Source organism: Schistocerca nitens, chromosome 1 (genome assembly GCF_023898315.1).
Source record: "Schistocerca nitens isolate TAMUIC-IGC-003100 chromosome 1, iqSchNite1.1, whole genome shotgun sequence".
Lineage (NCBI taxonomy): Eukaryota > Metazoa > Arthropoda > Insecta > Orthoptera > Acrididae > Schistocerca > Schistocerca nitens.
The window spans coordinates 672,797,007-672,819,812 of record NC_064614.1 but is presented as its reverse complement, the minus strand read 5'-3'; the positions used below and the strand labels follow the sequence as shown (position 1 = coordinate 672,819,812).

Here is a 22,806-nt window from a genome sequence, read left to right as displayed (position 1 = left end):
ATCTTCAAAATGGTGCTAAGAATGCATAGTACATCTGGTCTGGTACTCAAAACCAGATAATAAAAATATGTAGTGATATTCTAAGAGTGTGTATTGCCCATGGAATGAACAGTTGTAACTGTTTCGCCATTCATGCCGACAAAACTACAGGTATTGCAAGTACTGAGCAAAGATCTTAGTGTGCTCCGTATGTAAGAGGGTGTGCTGGAAAGTAATGCCACCGACTTTATTATGTGCAAACCCTTAAATTTTTTTAAATACAACAAACGTTATTAACATATACATCTTTATTCTTCATGTCTGCATATTAACTTCTCAACAGTCATCCTGATAACGAATACATTTCTCCCAATGAGAGACCAGTTTGTTAATACTGTCGCTCTGGAATTCATCTCTTCTTCCACCACTTTGACACAAAGTGAAGTCCCCAAACTTGTTGGTTAAGTTCTGGAAACAGTTGAGTTGTATGGAGGGTGATCGATGGCTGTGTATCCAAGGCATCGGACTGTTGCAAATGTCACAGCACTCGTGTGTGGTCCAGTGCTCTCGTGCTAAAGGAGAAGGTGCTTGTATTCGAAACTCGATTACAGCACTGTGTTTCTCACTCACCGACTTAAGTTATACTCCACACCACCATATCAACCCTGCTATTCAGAGCCCTCTAGCGGCAGATGACTGCAAATATGTAGACATGAAGAATGAAGACATAGAATGTGAATAACGTTTGTTTTATTTAAAAAGATTTAGCCTTCTGCAAACCAAGTTGAGTACAGCAGGACCCCAACGTAATTATTTTGTATTTGTAGCTGGTTCAAATAGTTTATATTTATCAAACCAAGTGGCATTGTCAAACTGTCCCCACAAAACACTATCATTGTTGAATTTTTTAACTAAATTTATCTTGATAATAAATAGTAATTTAAATGTTTGTTTGTGTCCTTTGGTACCCCACTTGCGATTCTTTGTGACAAGAAAACACATATGTATAAATACACATTGTGAGAAGTTATGTTGGTGCAAGTGTGAAATGAATGTTTTAAATTTTAATGCATTATTGTGTATAATAATGTTTAATCAAATACTTTTCTCTGTTAGTCATTTACTTCAGCTCTGTTGCTATAGCCCGTTGTGTTGTAGAACGAACATGTCGAAAAAGCTAAGGTTACAGAAGAAATATGATATATGCAATGAACAAGATCTAGAAGAAGTAATGGAAGTAACAGAATCAGAACTAGGAAATAGTGATGTGGAGCCTGTGTTTTCAGAAACAGACGACCATGTGGAAGAAATGGACCTGGCTGAAGGTGTTATTGAGGGAAGGGACAGTGAAGAAGTGATTGATGATATTCAAATGCACACAAAGTAGTGGACAGATTTGTAAAATAAACAAAACAAAAATCAGACACAGTTTATGATTTATGGAACGTGACTCATCGTTCTAACAAGTGTAAGTGGATCCCAGTAAGTAAATCAGGAATGTTTGGTTTCCTAGAGCTCCTTGTAACCATGGGATCACTAAAAGTCACAAGAGAACCACATTTTTTATTCACAAACGAAAATAGGTTTTCTGAACTTCTTTCTTACATCAGATTTAATGACATGACTACTAGATAGAAATGGAGACAAATCAGTGTGCGATTTGTGCTTTTACCAGTGGGGGGGATGTCTTAGGGGGTTAGTATAATTACGTATGTTACTAGCTTGGACCGTGGCGTTACCCATGGTTGAACAGTTATTTATAAATAGATGTTAATGCCGAAACTCACTATTAACGCGTATGCACTATCAGAAAAGCTATCCGTTGTTATATCTTTAAAAGTACATTATTGGTAAAGTTTATTTACAAAATCATCTACATACAGGTATACGATGGGAATTCAAAAAGTAAAGCACATTTGTGAAAAGCTGTACTTATTCTGATGATAGAAAACTGAAACATGCGTTATTTTTCTATGTAACCTCCCTAGACTTCAATGCAGTTTTCCCGGCGTTTTATGAGCTTTTTTTTCATCAGAAAATACGTTTTTCGGTTGCATCTGTAACCAATTTTGCACCGCAGCAATGACGTCTTCATCACTTTCTAATCTTCTTCCCCGTAGTGCTTCCGTTAAGGGTCCAAACATGTGAAAATCACTTGGAGCCAGGTCTGTACTGTATGGTGGATGTTCCAGCACCTCGAATCTCAACTCCTTTATTGCCTCGGCTGTCCGTTTGGCAGAATGTGGGCGAGCATTATCTTGCTGCAGGATGACACCTCTTCACAGTTTTCTACGACGTTTGGATCTGATTGCAGGTTTTAGTTTCGTACGCAACACATCACATCCACCATAAAATACAGACCTAGCCCTAAAGCCTCGTTTACGCTGGGGCGACGTCTTGCAACATTGTGGCATGCTACGGAAATGTGGCGTGCGTCGTCTTGTAGCATGCTACAACAGGCAACATCCGGTGGTGTATGTTGCATGCAGCAGGTTAATTTATACCAAAGCAACAGAATTTGTGCCACACGTGTGTAGGTCTTGCAGTATAAAGGATGATAAAGTATCGCAGCGGCGGCCTACTTGGTACTTCCACGTGCAGCTAACACCGGAAATGAAAACCAAAGGAAAATAAAACGATGGTGGAAGAGAAGAGTATTTAAAGAAGGTCCACGAAATAGTATCCTAGGAATTAGAAGCAGACGATGGTGCGTTATTTAGTAATGTGTGCTTTCGTCCCAGGCGCGTTAGTCCGCGCCATACTGTTGCCAAAAGGTGGCCTAACGGTGAATGTTCGCACAGGCACCGGGCCGGTCACCACCCTGTGTCAGGGCCCGGGGTGGAACTTTCATCCACCAGCTCACCCAACTCTGCGGTACGATTGCTGCGGTATGACTGCCACACAACTACCCTCGCAAGCTAGCAAGTAAACAGATTACGACGCACCTTAGACAAAAGCAACAATAACAACATGAGAATGATGATTTGGTTCTAAATGTTTTGAAATGCTTAACTACTACATAACACTTTTTCAAAATAAATAAGCAAACATATTAATAGTAAGACTGTATTAAAAACTTTCAGTGTTCGGCTCCACAAATTTAAATTATATGTAAAGTTTTAGTCCAGTGCGTGGGAAATAAACATCCCAGGTTGGGATGCCTAAACTAAAGCCAGAGGAGGGGAGTTTTTATCCACAAACGAAAATAGGTTTTCTGAACTTCTTTCTTACATCAGATTTAATGACATGACTACTAGATAGGAATGGAGACAAATGGACAAATTTTGTGCATTTAAGGGAATATTTACAAGTTTTCTGCAGGAATGCTGTGTACGCTATAACCCATGAAGTCATTTGATAGTGGACGGGCAATTGGTAGCTTTGTGTGAGAAACGGCCATTTATGGTTTACATGAAATCCAAACGAACTAGATACAGCATAAATAGTTGTGTCCTCTGCCATGTTGAATCTTCGTATGCTTTCAACTTCAAGGTTCACACAGTGCAAGAAGGATCTATGGAAAAGAATCAAGGTGCTAGAGTTATAATGGGCCTTAACATCTCCTTTAGGAAATGGATATGGTATTGCGTTGATACGAGGGCTACGCCGAAAGTTCTTAACAGCCCTAAACCATAAGGCGGAGGACAATGGGGTTGTTTTCATTCGAAAGAGCGATGTTTTTCGACCTTGGGACGTGCGCGCGCAGCCCCTGGCTAGTGGTGATCCCCCCACAGTGCGGTAAGAAAGCACAGGCAGTGCTGAGTCAGAGACGGTGCAGGATGGAGCTGTTGCGCCGCGACTTTCGCGCCATGATTTTTTACGATTATAAAAAGGGTTTAAGTGCCAAAGAATGCCATTCTTCTCTGCTGCGTGTTTTTGGTGAAGCTTCCCCTTCTAGGGCCACAGTTGGAAATTGGTTTCGCAAGTTTTCGAGGGGTCGGCAGTCAATTGAAGATGAACCTCGTTCCGGTCGGCCAGCAACAGCAGTGACTCCTGAAAACATTGATGCTGTGAGGAAAATGATCAAAGAAGATCCAAATCTTACATTTTGCGACATTGAAGGGACCCTAAATATTAGATCAACAGCAGCACAGACCATCGTTCAGAGTCACTTAGGCCTTACTAAGAGATGTGCCCATTGGTTGCCCCATTCTCTGACATAAAGCCAAAAGGAGGCGAGAGTGGACTAGTGTCGTTTCATGCTCGAAAATTTCAATGGAGGGAAGTCCCAAGACACCTACAATATCGTCACAGGTTATGAAACGTGGGTCTACCATTATGACCCTGAAACGAAGAGACAGTCTTCTGTGTGGTGCTTTCCAGGGGAGGAACCACCAACAAAAGTTCGACGAAGTCGAAGCTCTGGAAAAAGATGGTGGCAACTTTTTTCATAAAGATCAGGCATCTCACCTCTGTGACCTTGGACACACGTCGTACAGTCAATGCTGAATGGTATATGAACGATTGTCTTCCAAAAGTCATCGCCGCATGGAAGTCACAGCATCAAAAGTCCAAGAGTGGGCACCTTCTGCTGCATCACGACAATGCATCTGCACACAATGCTGCCAGAACGATGGACTTTCTGGAGAAGGAAAAAGTGCGAGTGTTACTCCATCCCCCCTATTCACCTGACCTGGCCCTCTGTGACTTCTTTCTGTTCCCTAAGACTAAGGAAAAAATTCGAGGGCAGCGGTTTTCATCAGACGAAGAGGCCATAGCAGCGTACGAGAGTGCACTAAGTGACATCTCAAAAGAAGCTTCGACTGACACATTTTCTAAGTAGTTTCAGAGAATGGAAAGATGTATACATGATAATGGAGAGTATTTTGAAAAGTTGTAAACGTTTTTTTTGCAAATAATTTTTTTTCACACATCCTGCCCTCGTATTATGAGTGTTTCTCTTGCACAGGAGCTCCTGAAACAAGGGCTAACTTCGACTGGTACTCTTAAGAAACAAGCCCGAAATCCCATCTGAACTTCAACCAATGCAAGTGAAACCACAGTTTTCCTTTACGTTTGGATTCAATGGAAAATTCTAACCATAGTATCATGCGCACCTAAAAAGAACAAGGCAGAGTTGTGAAGATAATGGTGGCAATTGTGGCACAGGGAAAGAGGACTTCAAACCCGATACTATTCTACACTGCAATAAAACCAAAGGTTCTGTTGATACGTGAAATAAACGAGTGTTCATGCAATAAGGCTGCCAAGCGATGGCCATTTGTGCTATTCTTGAACATTATTGATACAGTAGCCATGCTTACGTTTTCTGGAAGACAAAAATCCTGTCTGAAAGCCTCTCGCACAAGACAGAAGGAGAAAATTTTCGTTAGATTTAGGACAAGAACTTATAAAGCCTCACATGAAGCAAAGAATGCAGAAACTGAATGGAATGTCCGCGAACATGAGAACAGCAACGGAAGAATTATTGTTTGGTGAAGATGCAAGCCCAGTGACGCCGTAATCAAGCTCAACGCAACTCTGCGAGTGGCTGCCAGTGTTGGACGTTGCGAACTGTGACCTGGGAAAAAGACCGGAGGTGTGAAACTATGGTGCTATTCTCTTGTGTGTAGTGAACATATATTAATGGAAATGCAAAAACGTGTGCATTTACCAATACAGGGTTCATTTTGAAAAAAGCCTATCTGGTACCCTCCTTGGTATACCGTGTTATTTTTTTAGCTTGGCGTGCAGTAAGTTAAGAGTTTTTACATAAAAAATTCGAAGGCATTACTATTTCGCACGCCCTCGCAGATGCAGAATTAAATATTATTTGTGAAGACTTCCTGATGTTCATAACTGCTGCATACTTACTAGTTAGTTAACATGGTCTGACGAACTTAATATTATCCTGCTTGAAACAAATCGGTGCCAGTTGTGAACTATTGATTAAGCACAGGTACAACGGAGGAGAGGCAATGAGCTGACATTTTCACGACGCCAAAGCTTCATTGTGAAAGAATAGCCAGTGGCTGTTTATAATATACATTACGGTGCCCACGCTTTAAACGTTGCCTTAGCTCCTTCTAGTTCTCTGCATGCTATCAGGAATTGCATAGGGACGGCACAGTTCATTGAAACTTCTTTAGGATTTCCTCTATACATAACGACATTATGAAACAGTCTTTCAAAGATTTGTTACTGGTGACCAGACACTCAACACTTTTGGAGATGTAGGTAACTTGGCCGATTTATGAACATGAGGCAATTCTGCGCTTTAAAGAGATAATTTTAATCATACTGCATTCTCTGCAACAGTTAACACCGTGTGCTAATAAAGAAACCGTTCAGAAAGCAAGCCAACTGATATGTGTAGTCACTTAAAGCAATCATTTCTCTTGTCCTATTGGAAAAATCTTCTTCACCATTTCTCTTTTTTTGAACGCTTCAGAGTGTTAACTGTGATGTTGCAGCATTGGAATATGTTAGCGGTGTATCTAATGTCTTAAAGAAATAATACCAAATAATTACAAAGAATTAAAAACTCTGTTTAGTGACGCCTGTGCAGAAGAAGTTGAAATAACAATCATAGAGTTCTGTATCCACAATGAAATATCGAAAAACCAGCGCCAGTTTTGATAGCAACCCAGAGGAATGTTGCAGAAGAAATGCAGCCTTACCTTTCTTGCATCGTGTAAGAATGCAGCTCGACGAAAGGATTCAGAGCTATGAAAATTTAATTAAGTCCACAGTAAGATGTACTAGAGCCTGCGAAATTTTATCAGTAGATGTTGCCAGACCCTTTGCCTGCAGCTGGTGTTTAGGTAGATTTCCGTTTTGCAGTACTCACTGCACTGGCCCGCACACTCTGTAAATCGAATGCAGCAGCACTGTTCAGTCGATGCTGCAGTACTACTTATTCCTCGCGTTTTACTGGTCATGTTAATACATATTGATAAAACACACATTGCACTGGACTAATTTTTGACCCCTCTATCGAATGGGCACGTAAACCACTTTAAAAATCATTTTGTTTGTAATGGGAAACAAACTGACGCTTTTTGCTCCAAAACGCAGTTACCCCCTTTCCAATGGCATCGTCAGAAAGAACATTTTCGAATTTTAAACGTTTAAAAACCTAGTCAACGAACAGCACAAATCAAAATAAACAGAGTGGCCTTGCTTTCTTCATTTCACATCACTGCATTCCAGTTGATTCTGAGGAAGTAGCGAATCACTTTACCAAACTGTAACGACTGATAAATACTTGCTGAAGGTAAGTGATAGCGCCTATTCCGCATTTGGTTGTTTGCATAATATCGATAAATACGTAAGCTGAAATTAAATAGTGAAAACTGTGCCCTTCTACAACGGAGACAGCGTACCCATAAACCCAAATCTCATCACGTACAGTCACAGCGTTCAGAAAATTGGGATTACTGTTTGCATATGCTGAGCGATTTCCAGGCGCCGTTGCTTCTGTTTTATTGTCAGCAGCTTTGGTACGAATCTCATGGACACTCTCCTCATGAACAAATCGTCAGTCAAAATTGCTTGTACCGATCCAGTGCTTACTCCTGACTCGATCGCAAATTATCATACTCTTGATATGATAGCCTTCCATGACAAAAGTGTGCACTTGTTCAACGATACTGTCATTTCAGCATGCTGAAAGTCTGCCTCAATGCAGTTTGCTGGTCACTGACGTACGTCATTTTCTGAAGCAGCTGTACCACTGCTTTATCAACTAAAAATGGTATCATTCCCGAAAACCTGTTTAATCTTGCAAAGCAAATGGGACCCCATTGGGTCTCGCGAAGCTTTTGGCCTAATTTGATGTAATGTCACTTTTCAATTTGTCCACCATTTTACAACTGAGGTCTGACAAGCGCTCACTACATATTTTCACTCACACACTGTCTGGAGGTGAGAAAAAATCTCAAATGCACACGAACATTCTCTACCAGATCACCGCTGAAGAAAGTCTCCCACTCTTCACTGGATTACTCAGAAAGAAGAAAGCTTTTGAACACATCTTGTGTGACTATCTGCTTAATAACAGAGTGGACCGGCTACAGCAGTGATTCTGTGTGGCATGGATTTGAGAAGTGCTTCACAGGTTTCCAGAAGTATTTGGCACCAAATATCTACACACAGATCATTCAAGTTACATAAACTACAGGTTGGTGTTTGTGGATGAGGAGCTGGTGTGGGATTGTATCCCAAATGTGTTGCATTATGTAGAGATCAGTCGAATTTCATGGTCAATATATCAACCTGAATTCACTCCATCATGTTCCTCAAACCACTGTATCATGATTCTCACCTTGTGACATGGACGGTTATCCTGCTGCGAGATGTCATCACCATTGGAGAAAACATGAATCATGAAGGAATACAGGTGGGCTGCCATAATGTTCACATAGTCAACAGCTGTCAAGATGGTTTTGATTACTATCACAGGTCCTACAGAAGCCTATGTGAATGTCCCCTACAGCATGATACTGACCCTTCCTGCCTGCGTTCATGGCACAGTGTATGTTTCGAGCAGCTGTTCACCTGTATGACAGAATGTCTGAAGATGACCATCCACCCAGTGTGAAATGTCATCCATCCCACCTGGCAACAGATTTCTATTTATCCATGTTCTCATGTTGATGATATAGTACCCACTGCAATCGTTAGGTCAACATGGGAACACTTAGTTTTTGTCTGCTGCAGAGCCCCATGTTGAACAGTGTACAATGAATGGTGTTCTCTGATCCACTTGTGCCTGCACCGGTATTGCACTGTCAGTGAATCTATCACAGACTGCTGGCTGTCTTACTTTACAGAGCACGGTAGCCTTCGACTTCCACATTCTGTGACGAGACATCAATATCCAATGCCTCATCACCTACTCTTGGTTTTGCCATCCCTCAACAACTTTCCGAAGCTGCACACGACTGTACTGTGTATACAATCAACCAGCTTCAGAGCTTCCAAGATGCTAGGCCATAGAAATCTGCCATTTGTCAAGTTCATTTTTCCCGTTTGCAATCCATATTGTTGCTCAAATGGCTCCCCAATACTCTTTGCTCCCATATACATCCCTTGCCACATCAAGTGCCCACAACATAACCAGGTAGCATTCGACCTTGCGGTTGGCAGTGTTCAAAATGTTCTTGCTCATCAGAGTATGAGTATAAGTTCCAGCTTAGGTTGAATCTATAGGCAGTCACATAGTTTGATCTTAGATTACATCACTAAATAAAGGGTTACTTTTCACTTCATTTGTTAGACAATTGCCTCTGCTCGTCAAAGACAACAGCAGCTGATGAAACATTAACTTAAATCAGTTTTTAAAGCATGGGTGGAGGAAACTGGTCTCTTTCTTCTCCGATCCCTATAAGTTTTTTAACTCTCATTGCGGCTGGTGCATAATGAGGTGTGCCAATTTAAAAGTCATGTATTTCATTCAGTAAGGGTAATTCTTGCTTTAGTTTTTATTATTTACCCATTTTCATAAGGTTCCGAGAAAATAAACCACAACTGTATGGAATCCTATGTTTTACACCACAGCATCAAAATTTATTATTAGCCATTGGCAAGAATGCTAACGCTGTGTCTGCTTAATTGTGAAAGTTTCTTCTGCATGGTGATTTTGTCAAGTGGAATTTCTCCCTCTCCTTTGCATGAAATCACAAGTTCTGTTTTCCACAAAGGAAAACAGTCTTAACTATATCAAAATTAGTACTTGTGAGTGAATGAATACACAAATAAATCTTTGATTTATGTTCAGTCAGTACATAACCTTGAAACTGCACTCAATAATTTAAATAGTGATGGGTCCAGGTAAAGTCCATTTTGTACATTCCAGAGATTCATGGGGATATCAATTTATCCCTTATCTGTGTGATTTGTATCAATGCTGGAGAGGTCATAATTTGTATATCTGTGGTTATTCCTGATACGCGGAAAGGCGGCGATCATTAAATAACACACCAACATACATTAATACAACTTTATTATGCGAGAATATTTACAACGTCTCATACAGTCGGCAGCACAAAACAGAATGGAAAGCAATATGGCGGCACACAATAGGTCCACATGGGTCAGAGAGCCTGCTATGGCAGAGATATATCACTCGTAGAGTCGATAGTCGCCGCAGAGCCCCTCCCCCCCTCCGCCCCCCTTGCAGTACGGAGCACGGTGGTGCGTCAAGTCCTGTGCCAGCCCGGTGGGGGTGGGACACTTGATGGTCACAAAAGCACTTGTCCATGGTGAAATCACACACACAACACTTGGGAGTAGGTGTAGCAAGCTCGACTGACGCTAGGACATTATCACTGTGCCAACGGGGTGGAACCACCGGTCATCCGGCCCGTGATGTAGGCTGCAAGGGCGGAGGAAGGGGGGGAGGGGTGGTGGGCCTGTCCAAATCATGATGGGATTCCTGGGAAGGAGGGCAGGTGTCGTGTACATCAGGGTCACTTGCAGAGTGCTCCTGCAAAGTCCACGCAGGTTTCACCCGGTGGAGTGAAACAGTTACTGGTTTGCCGTTGTAAAGTATCGACAATGTGGAAGGGCCTCGGGACAGGACTTTAAACGGACTGGTGTAGGGAGGCTGCAGGGTTGTCTGTACTGTGTCATCACGTAACATGATAAATTCACATGTGACCAGTTCCTTATGCATGAACACACGAGGCCCACTGTGGGTAGAGGGCAAGGGATGTTTGATGAGTGCGATGTGCCCTCGGACGCTCTCGATGAGTGCTGGGAGCTCGGAAGAGCTTGGTAGCAGCGTATCCTCGACGAATTTAGCTGGTAAAACCAGAGGCTCCCCATAAAGGATCTCGGCGAGGGAGGCTTGCAAGTCCTCTTTGTATGCGGTGCGGAGGCCTAGCAAAACCCAGGGGAGAGTGTTAGACCACTGGCCACCGTGGCACATAAGCGCGGCTTTAAGCGTGCGGTGGCAGCGCTCCACAAGTCCATCGGCCTTGGGGTGATAAGCGGTTGTGTGAACCTTCGCGATGCCACAGTACAAACAGAGGGAGGCGAACAGCTGTGATTCAAACTCCCTACCCTGGTCAGTGGTCAGTGAGGTAGGGCTTCTGAATCGGGAAATCCAAGTGGCAATGAAGGCCCGAGCCACAGACTCAGCCGAAATATCTTCCAATGGGACTGCCTCGACCCATCTAGTGACCCTATCAATAACGGACAGGATATATCAAAAGCCCTTGGAGGGAGGGAGGGAGGGGACCTACAATATCAATATGGGCATGTGGTAGATGTCCTTTAGATATGTCGAAAGTGCCTGGCAGAGGAAGTGCATGGTGGCCCTCTTTAGCTCTCTGACACGGTACGCAGGCACGAGCCCACATCCTACAATCATGTTTAACACCGGGCCAGACGTACCTTTCCATGACGAATCTGGTGGAGGCTTTGATGCCCGGGTGAGCTAGGTTGTGGAGTGCATCAAAAACAGAGCAGCAGAGAGCTGTGGGTACGAGAGGGCGGGGGCTACCAATGGAAACATCGCACCAAACCAGTTCTGTGGTGCCGGGGAATGCACGTTGTTCCAGTTGGAGGGAAGAGGTTGTGTCTTGTTGCAAGGCACGAATATCGGGGTCTTCGGTTTGCCGGTGGGCCAGGTCAGTAAGGTTAAGTGGGGTGGTGATAATGTTGATGCGAGACAGGTAGTCAGCGACCACATTGTCAGCGCCTCGGATATATTGTGCATCAGTGGAATATTGGGATATGAAATCCATATGGCAAAAGCGTCGTGGGGGGAGATTGCGTGAGGGGTTACGGATTGCATCTTCCAAGGGTTTGTGATCTGTATAAATCGTGAATTGGCGACCCTCAACATCAGCTCTGAAATATTTGACCGCCTCGTACAGGGCGAGGAGTTCACGGTCGAAGGCAGACCATTTGGACTGGGATTTGGTTAATTTCTTGGAGAAGAAATAAAGGGGTTGGAGGTATCCAATACATGTTGCTGAAGGACCGAGCCAATTGCAGTGTCACTCGCATCAGCTGTAATAGAAATGGGTACGTCATGAGCAGGGTGAGCGAGTGGGACAGCTTTAGAGAGGGGGGTTTTGAGATTTTTGAATGAATCGGCCATCTCCAGTGTCCAAACGAGTTTGCGTTTGCCTTTAGTATCTTTACCCACCAGAGCATTTGTCAGAGGGATCTGGATAGACGCAGCATGGGGCAGGTGGCGCCTGTAGAAATTCACCATGCCTAGAAAACGGCGAAGTTCAGCGAAGTCCTCTGGGGAAGGGAGGCTAAGTATGAGTTCAACCCGAGAGGAGGTAGAGCAGACACCTTCGGCCGTGACTGTGTGACCTAAGAAGGTGATCTCAGGACTGCTAAGCTGAGACTTCTCATGATTTATCTCCACTCCATTAGCAGCGAGCAGTGCAAGCACTCTGGAAAGATGGAGAGTGTGTTCCTCAGGTGAGGGAGAGAAAATCAGTATATCGTCTAAGTAGGCATAGGCGAAAGGGAGGTCAAACAACAGTGCGTTGATGAAGCGTTGCCATGTCTGTGCAGCGTTTTTGAGACCATATGGCATGGAACAGTACTCGAAGAGGCCAAATGGAGTCATTATGGCTGTCTTGGGGATGTCGTCGGGGAACATGGGAATCTGATGATATGCTTTGCTACAATCGAGAACAGAGAAGATCTAGGAACCATGCAACATCTGGGTGAAATCTTGAATGTGGGGGATAGGGTAGTTATCGATGGTAGTGCATGCGTTAAGAGCACGGTAGTCACCACAGAGGCGGAAAGTACCGTCCTTCTTCGGCACAAGATGGATTGGTGACGACCAGTTACTATCAGATTGACGGAGAATGTTGGAATCCAAAAGATCTTTAACAATGTCTTTAGCACGGTGAAGTTTCTGCGCATTTAGGCGGCGCGCCTTATGCCGCACAGGGGTCCTTCAGTTGTGTTTATTCTGTGGCATGTGCCATTGGCAGTTGCACGCAAAAAACGTGGGAGAAGCAGACGGGGTAGTGGCAGAAGGGGTAGGGGCAGGGGGGGTAGTGGCAGGAGGGGTAGGGGCAGGGGAGTTAGGGACAGGAGGGGTAGTGGAAGGGGGGGTAGTGGCAGGGGGGGTAGTGGCAGGGGGGGTAGGGGCAGAGGGGGTAGGGGCAGATGGGGTAGGGGCAGAGGCCGGCCGAACTGTTACTGGGATCACAGCTGCAGAACAATGACCAGGCTGAGGAGGCGTGTCCACAATTGCAAGAGTGGGTGTGCGGAGTTGCAGAAGCTGCTGTTGGTTCAAATGGTTCAAATGGCTCTGAGCACTATGCGACTTAACTTCTGAGGTCGCCTAGAACTTAGAACTAATTAAACCTAACTAACCTAAGGACATCACACACATCCATGCCCGAGGCAGGATTCGAACCTGCGACCGTAGCAGTCGCTCGGTTCCAAACTGTAGCGCCTAGAACCGCATGGCCACTCCGGCCGGCAGCTGCTGTTGTGTCTGCAACAGTTGTGCATAGACTTCGTCAATGCGAACACACAGGTTGACATTCTGAGTGCACAATGCATCGATGTCTGAACGCTCGCGCAAGAAAGCTGAGAGAGCAGAAGAAAGGTTTGCAGCAAGTGACATACACTCTGAAAGGGCAGAGTGTGAACAGTCAGTAGAAACTTCGAGCTGAGGGGGAGAATGTTGTGATGCACCAGGAACACTCGAACCAGAGACGTGAGTCAGACAGCCAGCTTGCAGATTAGGGGAGAGGGCATAGTGATGAAGAAAATCGAGGCCCAGTACAGGTGCATCAACTTCCGCGACGTAAAATGTCCTGGGGAAAACCTGATCTGGGGCAAATTTAAGCAGGAGATGTGAGGAACCTAGCACCTGAATTGGGGAATTGTTAGCAGCTATCAGTCGCGGTGCAGATAAGGGATCTATGTTAGGTGCGAGGGAGGGTGGGATAACACTAATGTCGGCTCTAGTGTCCACTACAAAACGAAGTTCGGTGTTGATGTCCTTGACGAAGAGGTGCGAAGCAGATGACAGTGCAGTAGGCGTCGGACAAGATGCCAGTAGACACCGTGAGGCAGCGCGGCGGGACGTGGCATCTAGACGTGCCCGCCATAAGCGTTTGGGAAAGCGCACAGGGGTTTGCAGTTGTGAGCCGCGTCACCAAAGTTAGCATGGAACCAGCAATAAGGAGAGCCAGCTTGCGGTGCAGGAGCATGGCTGGGCGGTGAGGCAGCCAGCTGCGCAGCCGGAGTGTACTCAGGTGCTCGCTCGGCCGTCTCCGGTGACCTTTGGGGCGACAACGTAATAGTAGGTAGTGCAGTCGGGTGACCATGGCGTGGCGGGGCCATTGCTTGCACTGACAGCGAGGCGCGTGTCTTGCTGCGGCTGCGGGCAGGCTTGGCTTCTGTTACTGCATAATGCGTGGGGGCGGCGGATGCCGGACTCGAATGCTGGAGGTACCGGTGTTGAATGATGCTGTAGGCACAGTCGGCGATGCACAGGCGTGCTTTGAGGGGCTCAGAGACATGGACAATAGCTGCAGTTGTAGCTCAGAAGGAAGTTTAAGTAGCCAAATTGTCCAAAGTGCGACATCTGGTAGAAAGTATGTGTCCACAAGGGCGCGTAAGTGGCGCCACAGCTGTGATGGGGTACGGTCATCGCTGTATTCTTCATGGATAATGCGTTGGATCAACTCAGCAGGAGGACGGGATAAGCATTCAACGATACAAGCTTTAGCAAATTCGTACTTATTCTGCACGGGAGGCGAAAGCAGCAAGTCACTAATAAGATCCGTGTGATCGTGCAGGTGACTAAGAAGGCACACAAATCGGGCTCCGTCGTCTAGGATGCCGTGAATGTCCAACATTTTATCCACTAATGCAAACCATGTCTTAGGGTTCTCCTTTTGTAGGGATGGCAGTTTTGGGAATCTGCTAGGCGTGAGGTACTGAGAAACGGTGAGTGCAGCGAACACACTACTTGGAGGTGCAGACGGTGTAGCAGTGTAGAGTGGTGCCAAATCGGGATTGTAGGCACCAGCAGACTGGCACACAGTAGCTGTACTAATCTGGTTATTAGGGATAAAACCACACGATTTACAAGCAGCAGGAGTGCAAGAAGAGAATTCAGTCTTGACATGTGAGTTCAGTTGCATAGTGTAGGCAGGTACAGTTGCTGGGGCCCCGGCTGGTGGGGGCACGGTTGGGTGCGGAAGATTCTCCAGTACCATGGAAACAGGTGCAGTTCAGACTGGTGAGCACACGACCGGTGTTTGCCAAGCGAAAGAACCCGGCGCGGAAGTCGATGAAATGTTGTGGACCGGCGCAGGTGGGGCAGCCGGTGCCGCCGCGGGAGCGGGCAGTAGGCATGCAGGAGTGTAGCGGGTGCGGATGAAACCGACGCGGCAGAGACAGACCAAACCGTTGGGAAAACGTGCGGAAGATGAACAGGAGCCGGGATGGCGCGTGGGAGGCGCGGCTGCATCATACCTGAGCGGTTGTAAGATGTCTGTGGAGAGTTGCGTAGTCTGCAGCTGTAGAGCAGGCGTCATGTATGGGTGCAGCAGATGAGCAGGAACGGCAGGCGCTGGCAGTGCTGGGGCGTCGATAAGCAGAATGCAGTCCGACGGTTGTGAGGCACCCGTAGGCGCCGGAACGTGCTGCGGCGGCCAAGCGGGAACCAGGGCCACGTAGGTTAAAATCCGGTTGACAGCGGAGTTCACTTTGGCACTGAAACTGCAGCGTGATTTCCGGTATGGGTTCATTTTCCACTTTGAAAAACTGCGTCTGAGAAGTCGGATCACAGGGACTGAACGGTTGTTGAAACATTGTTCGTAGCACAATACAAAACACTGTTAATAGCACTCGCGAATTGAACTAAAACAGATCGGGGTCAACAATGTGGTTATTCCTGGAATGCGGAGCGGCGGCGATCATTAAATAACACACAAACATACATTAATACAACTTTATTATGCAAGAATATTTACAACGTCTCATACAGTCGGCAGCACAAAACAGAATGGAAAGCAACATAGCGGCGCACAATAGGTCCGCATGGGTCAGAGAGCCTGCTATGGCAGAGAAATATCACTCGTAGAGTCGATAGTCGCCACATATCCACAGTTACATGTCAATAATTGGCTTTTTGTAATGTTGTATATGATGTCCATCATCCAGTGCATGCTTAGAACTCATTGGGGTTGGTTAGAAATATTGGGGTTACTTGTACAATACTTTCTGTCCAGAACATTGGGATATTGCAAAGTGTTATTGAGATGCATTTCATATCTCCTCTCTTCTCACTTTGAGGAAAAAGGAGAGGCATTTCGCAATCAAATTATAACCTGTGGTACAATACAGGTCCCAGGGAACAAGAAGAAGAATATGGAGGGGACAGAATGTGATAGGGACCCTTAATGAAGTTCAGAACTTCTTTATATGCAGTAGAAAGTTCTTACGAGTGTGTTTTAAAGGTTTGAAGTTTTTACTGCTCATGTAATTCCTTTATGACAAAGTGACAATGAATGCCAGTCTTAACATATGAGAACTTAGTAAAATTCACCAGTTTCACCTTAAAAATTATCTTTACATTCCTGACTCACATCTGCAGTCCTGAAAGAGATCTTTGGAGAAGAAAAATTCAACAATTATGTGCTTAGAGGGTGTTCCCATATTCTCTTTTTAAAATAAGTTAAGATTATATCTGTCCAGTGCAGAATTTGCATTAGAAATGAAGGAAAATCCTGTAATAAATTTAATGTCACATGTAAATTTGTAAAAAACAGGGTTGAACAAATATGTGGAGATGTTGCTAGCCCAAGAAGAAGATAAAGAGAAAAACAGCTCTAAAATGATGATTTTTTTTCTAACAGTAGGTGACATGAAATCTGCACTTACCTCTGGATATCTTACATGATAATTTTACTATCAGTTATGTGAATGAAATCAAGCATGTTGATTCTAACTGATGAACCCTACTTTTTCCACAGATAAGTTATAGTGAATTTGGCTACAGTGAAGGGAAAATGCAAAAAAATTAATTCAGTAAATATAATTTTGGTAATACAACTGTCAGTAGCGCAGAAGTGTCACTTCAATTGGATTTCTGAGTTTTCTATTTCATCTGGTCACGAATTTTTATTTAATCCATTGTATATCACAACACTTCCCTGTTGTGCCCTCTACTCAAGCTAGGGAACAGGAGAAAGTAACATAAGCCCAAATCTAATCAGTAGAATGAGTCAAAAATGTTGTAATTTTATTTTTGGACAAAAACTTAGTGCAAATTGGAGTGCTATCATGGTGGAGGAACAAATCTTTTGATCTTTATAGTTCAGTACTTCATGAAATCATTTTAGGATTTGAAAGTTAGTAACGCTAGCGAACTTTAGTACCACGAGGGAAAAAAATCACTATGGTTTTTCTCCTCTGAGTATTTTACTGTGTGTACAGTATTTTCAATAATGATTATATGTGACAAGTTAAAACTGTATGTGATGAATAAATCAATCATTCAATGAATTAATCAAACCCCAATCCCTTCCTTTCATGGGCACACACAGGTAACATCTGTTCACCTAGTTCACATACTCATGCAACAAAAGCATCCAGTTAGGGGAAACCAACACTACCGCCTGTCTACCCACAGGAAAGAAATTGTAGTTTCTTTTGGGTCCCATCATTCTACAATTTCTGTCATTACCAAAGAAATGAAAACATCCCCTTTGTCTGGATTTTATCCATCACATGTGACATTTCACACAGTTTTCATTTCATTATTTAAAGTGCAAATTTTCTGTGGATTATACACATATTTAGCCTTTCTGTTCACTTAGTTTAATAACACTGATTTTGTAATTTAATTTATAATAGTCTTCTGCTCTACATACTGTAACTTTTACATAATATTACACTATTGTGATCTATGATCGTGCAAACTCCGTGGAAAGCTTGAAAGCTTCTGTAATTTACTTATCTTGTTACAGTCCCTGTGTTCCACCTGCTATTGATCTACAAGGGACTGATTGCCTATCTCATTTCCCACATAATGTTATAGTCTTTGATGCTACACAGTCTTATTTATGGAATGGCTTGGTGGCTGAGTAGGTGAATGTCAGATTATAAATTGTAAGGCTGAGGGCTCAAAACTTGGTCACTTTTATGACTTTTGGCAGTAAGTGCAATATTTGCCTATCGCAATGCATTCTGTATGTGGAAAAAGGGCAAGATACATCCTGGATTGGGTTCCATGTTATACTGCAGGTCTCTCTAGAAATGGTTGGGTAAGTCAGACAAATATCAAAGAAAACCTTGAGCATACCAGCTCCAAAAGGACCATGCTTAGCCAAGCACAGATATGTGTAAATCAACTTTCAGATTGAGGAAAGCTTTACTTTGTTTTATGTTAGATATAATGTTGATCAGTTATAAGCAGTTCCTTATTTAGGCAATGTTACACCCATGGACCCAATAAAGCAAATCAGTGTTTGTTGTTTACAGTTCCACCACAATATACATCACCTGTGAATTTCATTGTATATCAAAGCATTTTTGAGAATTTTTCAGAAACTGCCATTGTTCTTTGCGAAATCTATGAGCAATCTGTAGCAGATTGGTGTTTGTTATTTGGTTACTGTAGCAAATTTTCTAACTAACATTTTGTGTTACATCTAGTTTTCCCTTAAAGAGTAGTAGTCATATATTTTATCTGCATTTATCATAAATTAACTCTGTTTTTGAGTTTGCTAACAAATATAATTAACATCAAAATGTTTTAGGAAACTATTATTTTTTGCCACAGGTTTTGGTATTGCTTTAATAGAAATCTTGTTTTTCTTTATCTGCTTCAGTTCTTAAAGGGAATTAGCAATTTTGTAGCTCAGAAGATTAAAAGATAATCAGTGGGCTTAATATAAAGTTATTTGTTCATTGCCTTGTAATACACTGCAACAACAAAATGCAGCCCCACTGTGAATGCTGTTTTCAAACACGGAATGTGTTGGTTGACATTTGTAAGCAGCTGGAAATCATCCTGATTACAGTCAAACGATTGGCAGCTGCTGCGAATCAGTGAGTTGGAAGAGCTCCTGAGAGTCATGTACCTGTGATACCTATACCAGAAGTACCTCAAGTACTATCCTCTCCTGTGGATCCTATCTTCTCTGCAGAAAGTACAGGATCTGTCATTATCCATCCACTTGACTGTGAGCGACATGTCAATGGTAAATCTAGGTGTCCTGTACATGGTGGTTGGGGATCAAGGAGTACATAGGGTGTTGTATCAATCCCCCTAATCAACAAGTTTGGAGTGTTGTTTTTCACTGAAACTGAAACTGAGCCAATGGGACTCACTTCACCTGTTTTGGGGAAAAATGTTTCGTCTGGTGTCAGGAGGTGCATTCACAAAAAGGTAGGGCTCTATTGATTGTCAGCAGTTCAGACGTATGGTGAATGATGGTACCCCTTAGGGAAATGGCAGCAAGGGACAGGAAAGGACACCAGGTGCATTCAGTGTGTATGCCTGGGGGCCTCATTTGGCATGCTGAAGAGGCTGTTCCAGCAGCCTTTGAGGGAACAGGATGCAACCAATAGCAGGTTGTGCTGCAAATTGGAACAAGTGATGACTGTCTTCTGGACTCTAAGGTCATTTGTGGACTATTACAGCAGTTGGCAGAGAAGATTGAGAAAACCAACCTTGCACGTGGAGTTTCAGCGATGCTGACAATTTGCAGCATTGTCCTCAGAACTGATCGTGGCCCTTTGGTTCTAAGTGGCAGGAATGAACCAGAGACTTCGAAGGTTCTGTGACAAGCTAGGCTAAATAGGTCAGGTGTGGACTACATATCAGAGGCTGCTACACAGATAGCTGACTATGTATGAGTGCACACAAGGTTTTTTTTTTTTTTTTTTTTTAAAAAAAAAAAGATAGGTGACTTTCCATCCAATCCAGATAATAATAGTTGTAGGGAACCCTGAAGTATCAGTGCATCAAAATAAATGCCTCCCAAGGTAAGAGTATTAAAATCCTAATGGTAAACTGCCGAAGCATTTGTCAAGAAAGAGCCAGAGTTTGCAGCACTCATGAAAAGCAGCGAAGTTCACATAATACTAGGTACAGAAAGCTGGTTAAAGTCTGAAATTGATAGCAGTGAGATTTTGGGAAGATTTAAGAGTATATCGAAAGGATAGGCAAATTGAAAAAGGAAGTGGTGTATTTGTCGCAGTAGACAAGAAACTCAAAGCCACCAAGTTAAAAATTCAAGCTGCACGTGACATTGTTTAGGCAAGACTCAGCATCAGGGGTAGGCATAAAATGATTATTGGGTCCTTCTATCGCCCACCAGACTCATCTCCTGATGTAACCAAAAACATTAGATAAAATCCCAGTTCACTTGTATGTAAGTTCCCCTATCATACTGTAATCATCAGTGGAGACTTTAATATCCAACAATTAACTGGGAAAATTACAGTTTTGTTAGTGGTGGGAATAATGAGACCTCATGTGAAACTTTACTAAATGCCTTCTCTGAAAACTACCTAGAGCAGATAGTTAGGAGCCCCACTCATGATGGAAATATATTGGATCTAATGGCGACAAATAGACCTGACTTTATTGAGGAGGTCCACATCAAAACTGGTGTCAGTGACCATGAAGTCATTATGGGAACAATGATGACCAAAGTACAAAGGACAACTAAAACAAGGAGAAAGATATGTATGTTCAGTAAATTAGACAAAAAATCAGTAGTGTCATACCACAATGAGGAGCTAGAAACGTTCAGCACAGGGCAGGAGCCATAGAGGAACTCTGGCTCAAGTTTAAAAGAATAGTTGACCATCACTGGATAGATATGTACTCAGTAGAACATTTCATAGTGGGAGCGAACCTCCATGGTATACAGTCATTGTAAAGAAGCTTCTAAAGACAAACAGATTACTGCATTATTTATTTATTTATTTATTTGATTAGCCATCCGTAGACATTTCGCAATGTATGGATGTTGTCAGTTTGGATACAGTGATTTTTGCAGATACATTGACACTTTTATATGCATTTACAGAGTATACGAATACAATGACATTTATCACTTAAATTACATTCAAACAATTAAATATTCACTTATTGTTTAGAAACAGTGTTCCTGAAAATATAGTTTAAGGGTTTTCTGTAACAGTACATGTTGTTAATTTCTTTGATGTCCTGTGCAGCTTGTTATACATTTACAGAATATACAATACAATGTCATTATGTCACTTAAATTACATTCAAACATTTAGATATTCACTTACTGTGTAAAAACAGTGTTCCTGAAAATACAGTTTAAGAGTTTTTCTGAAACAGTACATGCTGTTAATTTCTTTGATTTCCTGTGGCAGCTTGTTATACAATTTTACACCCTGATACAAGAAACTTTTTTGGGTCTTATGCTTGTTTCTCCTATCTAGATGAAGGCAGTGGCTTGTTCTTGTGCTATAGCTGTGTAAAATGCTGTTTGTACTATAATTCACTATATTTTTCTTTATATATACTATAGTGTGGAACATAAATAAACAGGGAACAGTTAGAATACCAAGTATTTTGAATAGTTCTCTGCAGTGAGCCCACTTACTGCTTTTAGTTATAATTCTCACTGCTCTCTTCTGCACTTTAAAAACTGTTTGTAAGTTGAGTACATTATTTCCCCAGAAAATTATCCCATAGCTTATGACTGAATGTACATAGCTAAAATATACAGTTCTTAGACATTCATCGCTGCATACTGAGGAGAGAACTCTAAGTGCGTAACACGTTGTAGATATCTTTTTTGTGAGTTTTTTGACATGTTCACTCCACCTAAGCTGGCTGTCAATATGCAACCCTAGGAATTTTGTGGTGGGCACTTCGTCTACAGAGGTGTTATGTAGCTTTAACTTTAGGGGACTGTTTTTTCTGTTTATTCTAAAGCGTATGCTATTTGTTTTCTTAATATTTAAGGTCACTTTATTCTCTGTAGACCATTTGTAGACATCTTTCAGTGATTCATTACAATTTTCCAACATTTGTGCTGATGTCTCACTGGTGATTATAATATTGCTGTCATCGGCAAACAATATCTTCTCTCCATGTCGGATATATTGTGGAAAGTCATTTATATAAATCAAGAACAACACCGGACCCAGCACACTTCCCTGAGGGACCCCAATATTAATATGTTGTGGATCTGACAGGTGTTTTTCTATGAACTTTGATCTACTGGAGACATGCGAGATCTCTACCCACTGTACTCTATTTTTTAGGTATGAATGGAACCATTTGTTGATTACCCCTCTTACTCCTAGTGCTTCTAACTTAAGTAATAGATTCTGGTGGTCAACTGTATCAAAGGCCTTTGACAGGTCAAGGAATATGCCAGATACATAGTTGCCTTCATCCAGTGCTTCTAGAACCACTTTAGTGAAATGTGCTATTGCCATTTCTGTATCTCTGCCTGGTCTGAAACCAAATTGGTCATTTGAAAGAAGGTTGTATTTGTTTAGATAGCTCATAAGTCTGTTCTTCATTATGGACTCTATTATTTTGGAAAATGATGACAGTAGGGCAATTGGCCTGTAGTTCTCAATGTTTTCTACATCATCTTTTTTGTGTAAAGGTAAAATTTTTGCATGTTTCAGATAATCAGGGAAACAACCAGCTTTGAAAGATTCATTTATGATATTGGTTAGGGGGGCTTTGATACTATTTATGCATTTTTTCAGCACAGACATTGGAATTTCATCTAAACCTGCTGAATTTTTGCTCTTTAACTTCCTTACCACATTACATACTTCTTCCTCAGTAGTGGGTAGCAATACCATTGAATTTGATGTATATTCCCGTGTTCGTGGATTATGAGATTTTGAAAAATTTTCCTG

At 42.7% G+C, this 22,806-nt stretch overlaps 1 protein-coding gene across 1 annotated transcript in view; it reads left to right on the top strand.

The window, feature by feature from the left end:
- The first annotated feature begins 1,144 nt into the window (after positions 1–1,144).
- Positions 1,145–22,806, top strand: part of LOC126194671 (zinc finger protein 501-like) — a 130,208-nt gene continuing 108,546 nt past the window's right edge. Inside the window, exon 1 of the mRNA XM_049932913.1 lies at positions 1,145–1,362. Within this exon, the coding sequence (XP_049788870.1) occupies positions 1,145–1,362 (218 nt within the window). The remainder of the gene's footprint in view (positions 1,363–22,806) is intronic.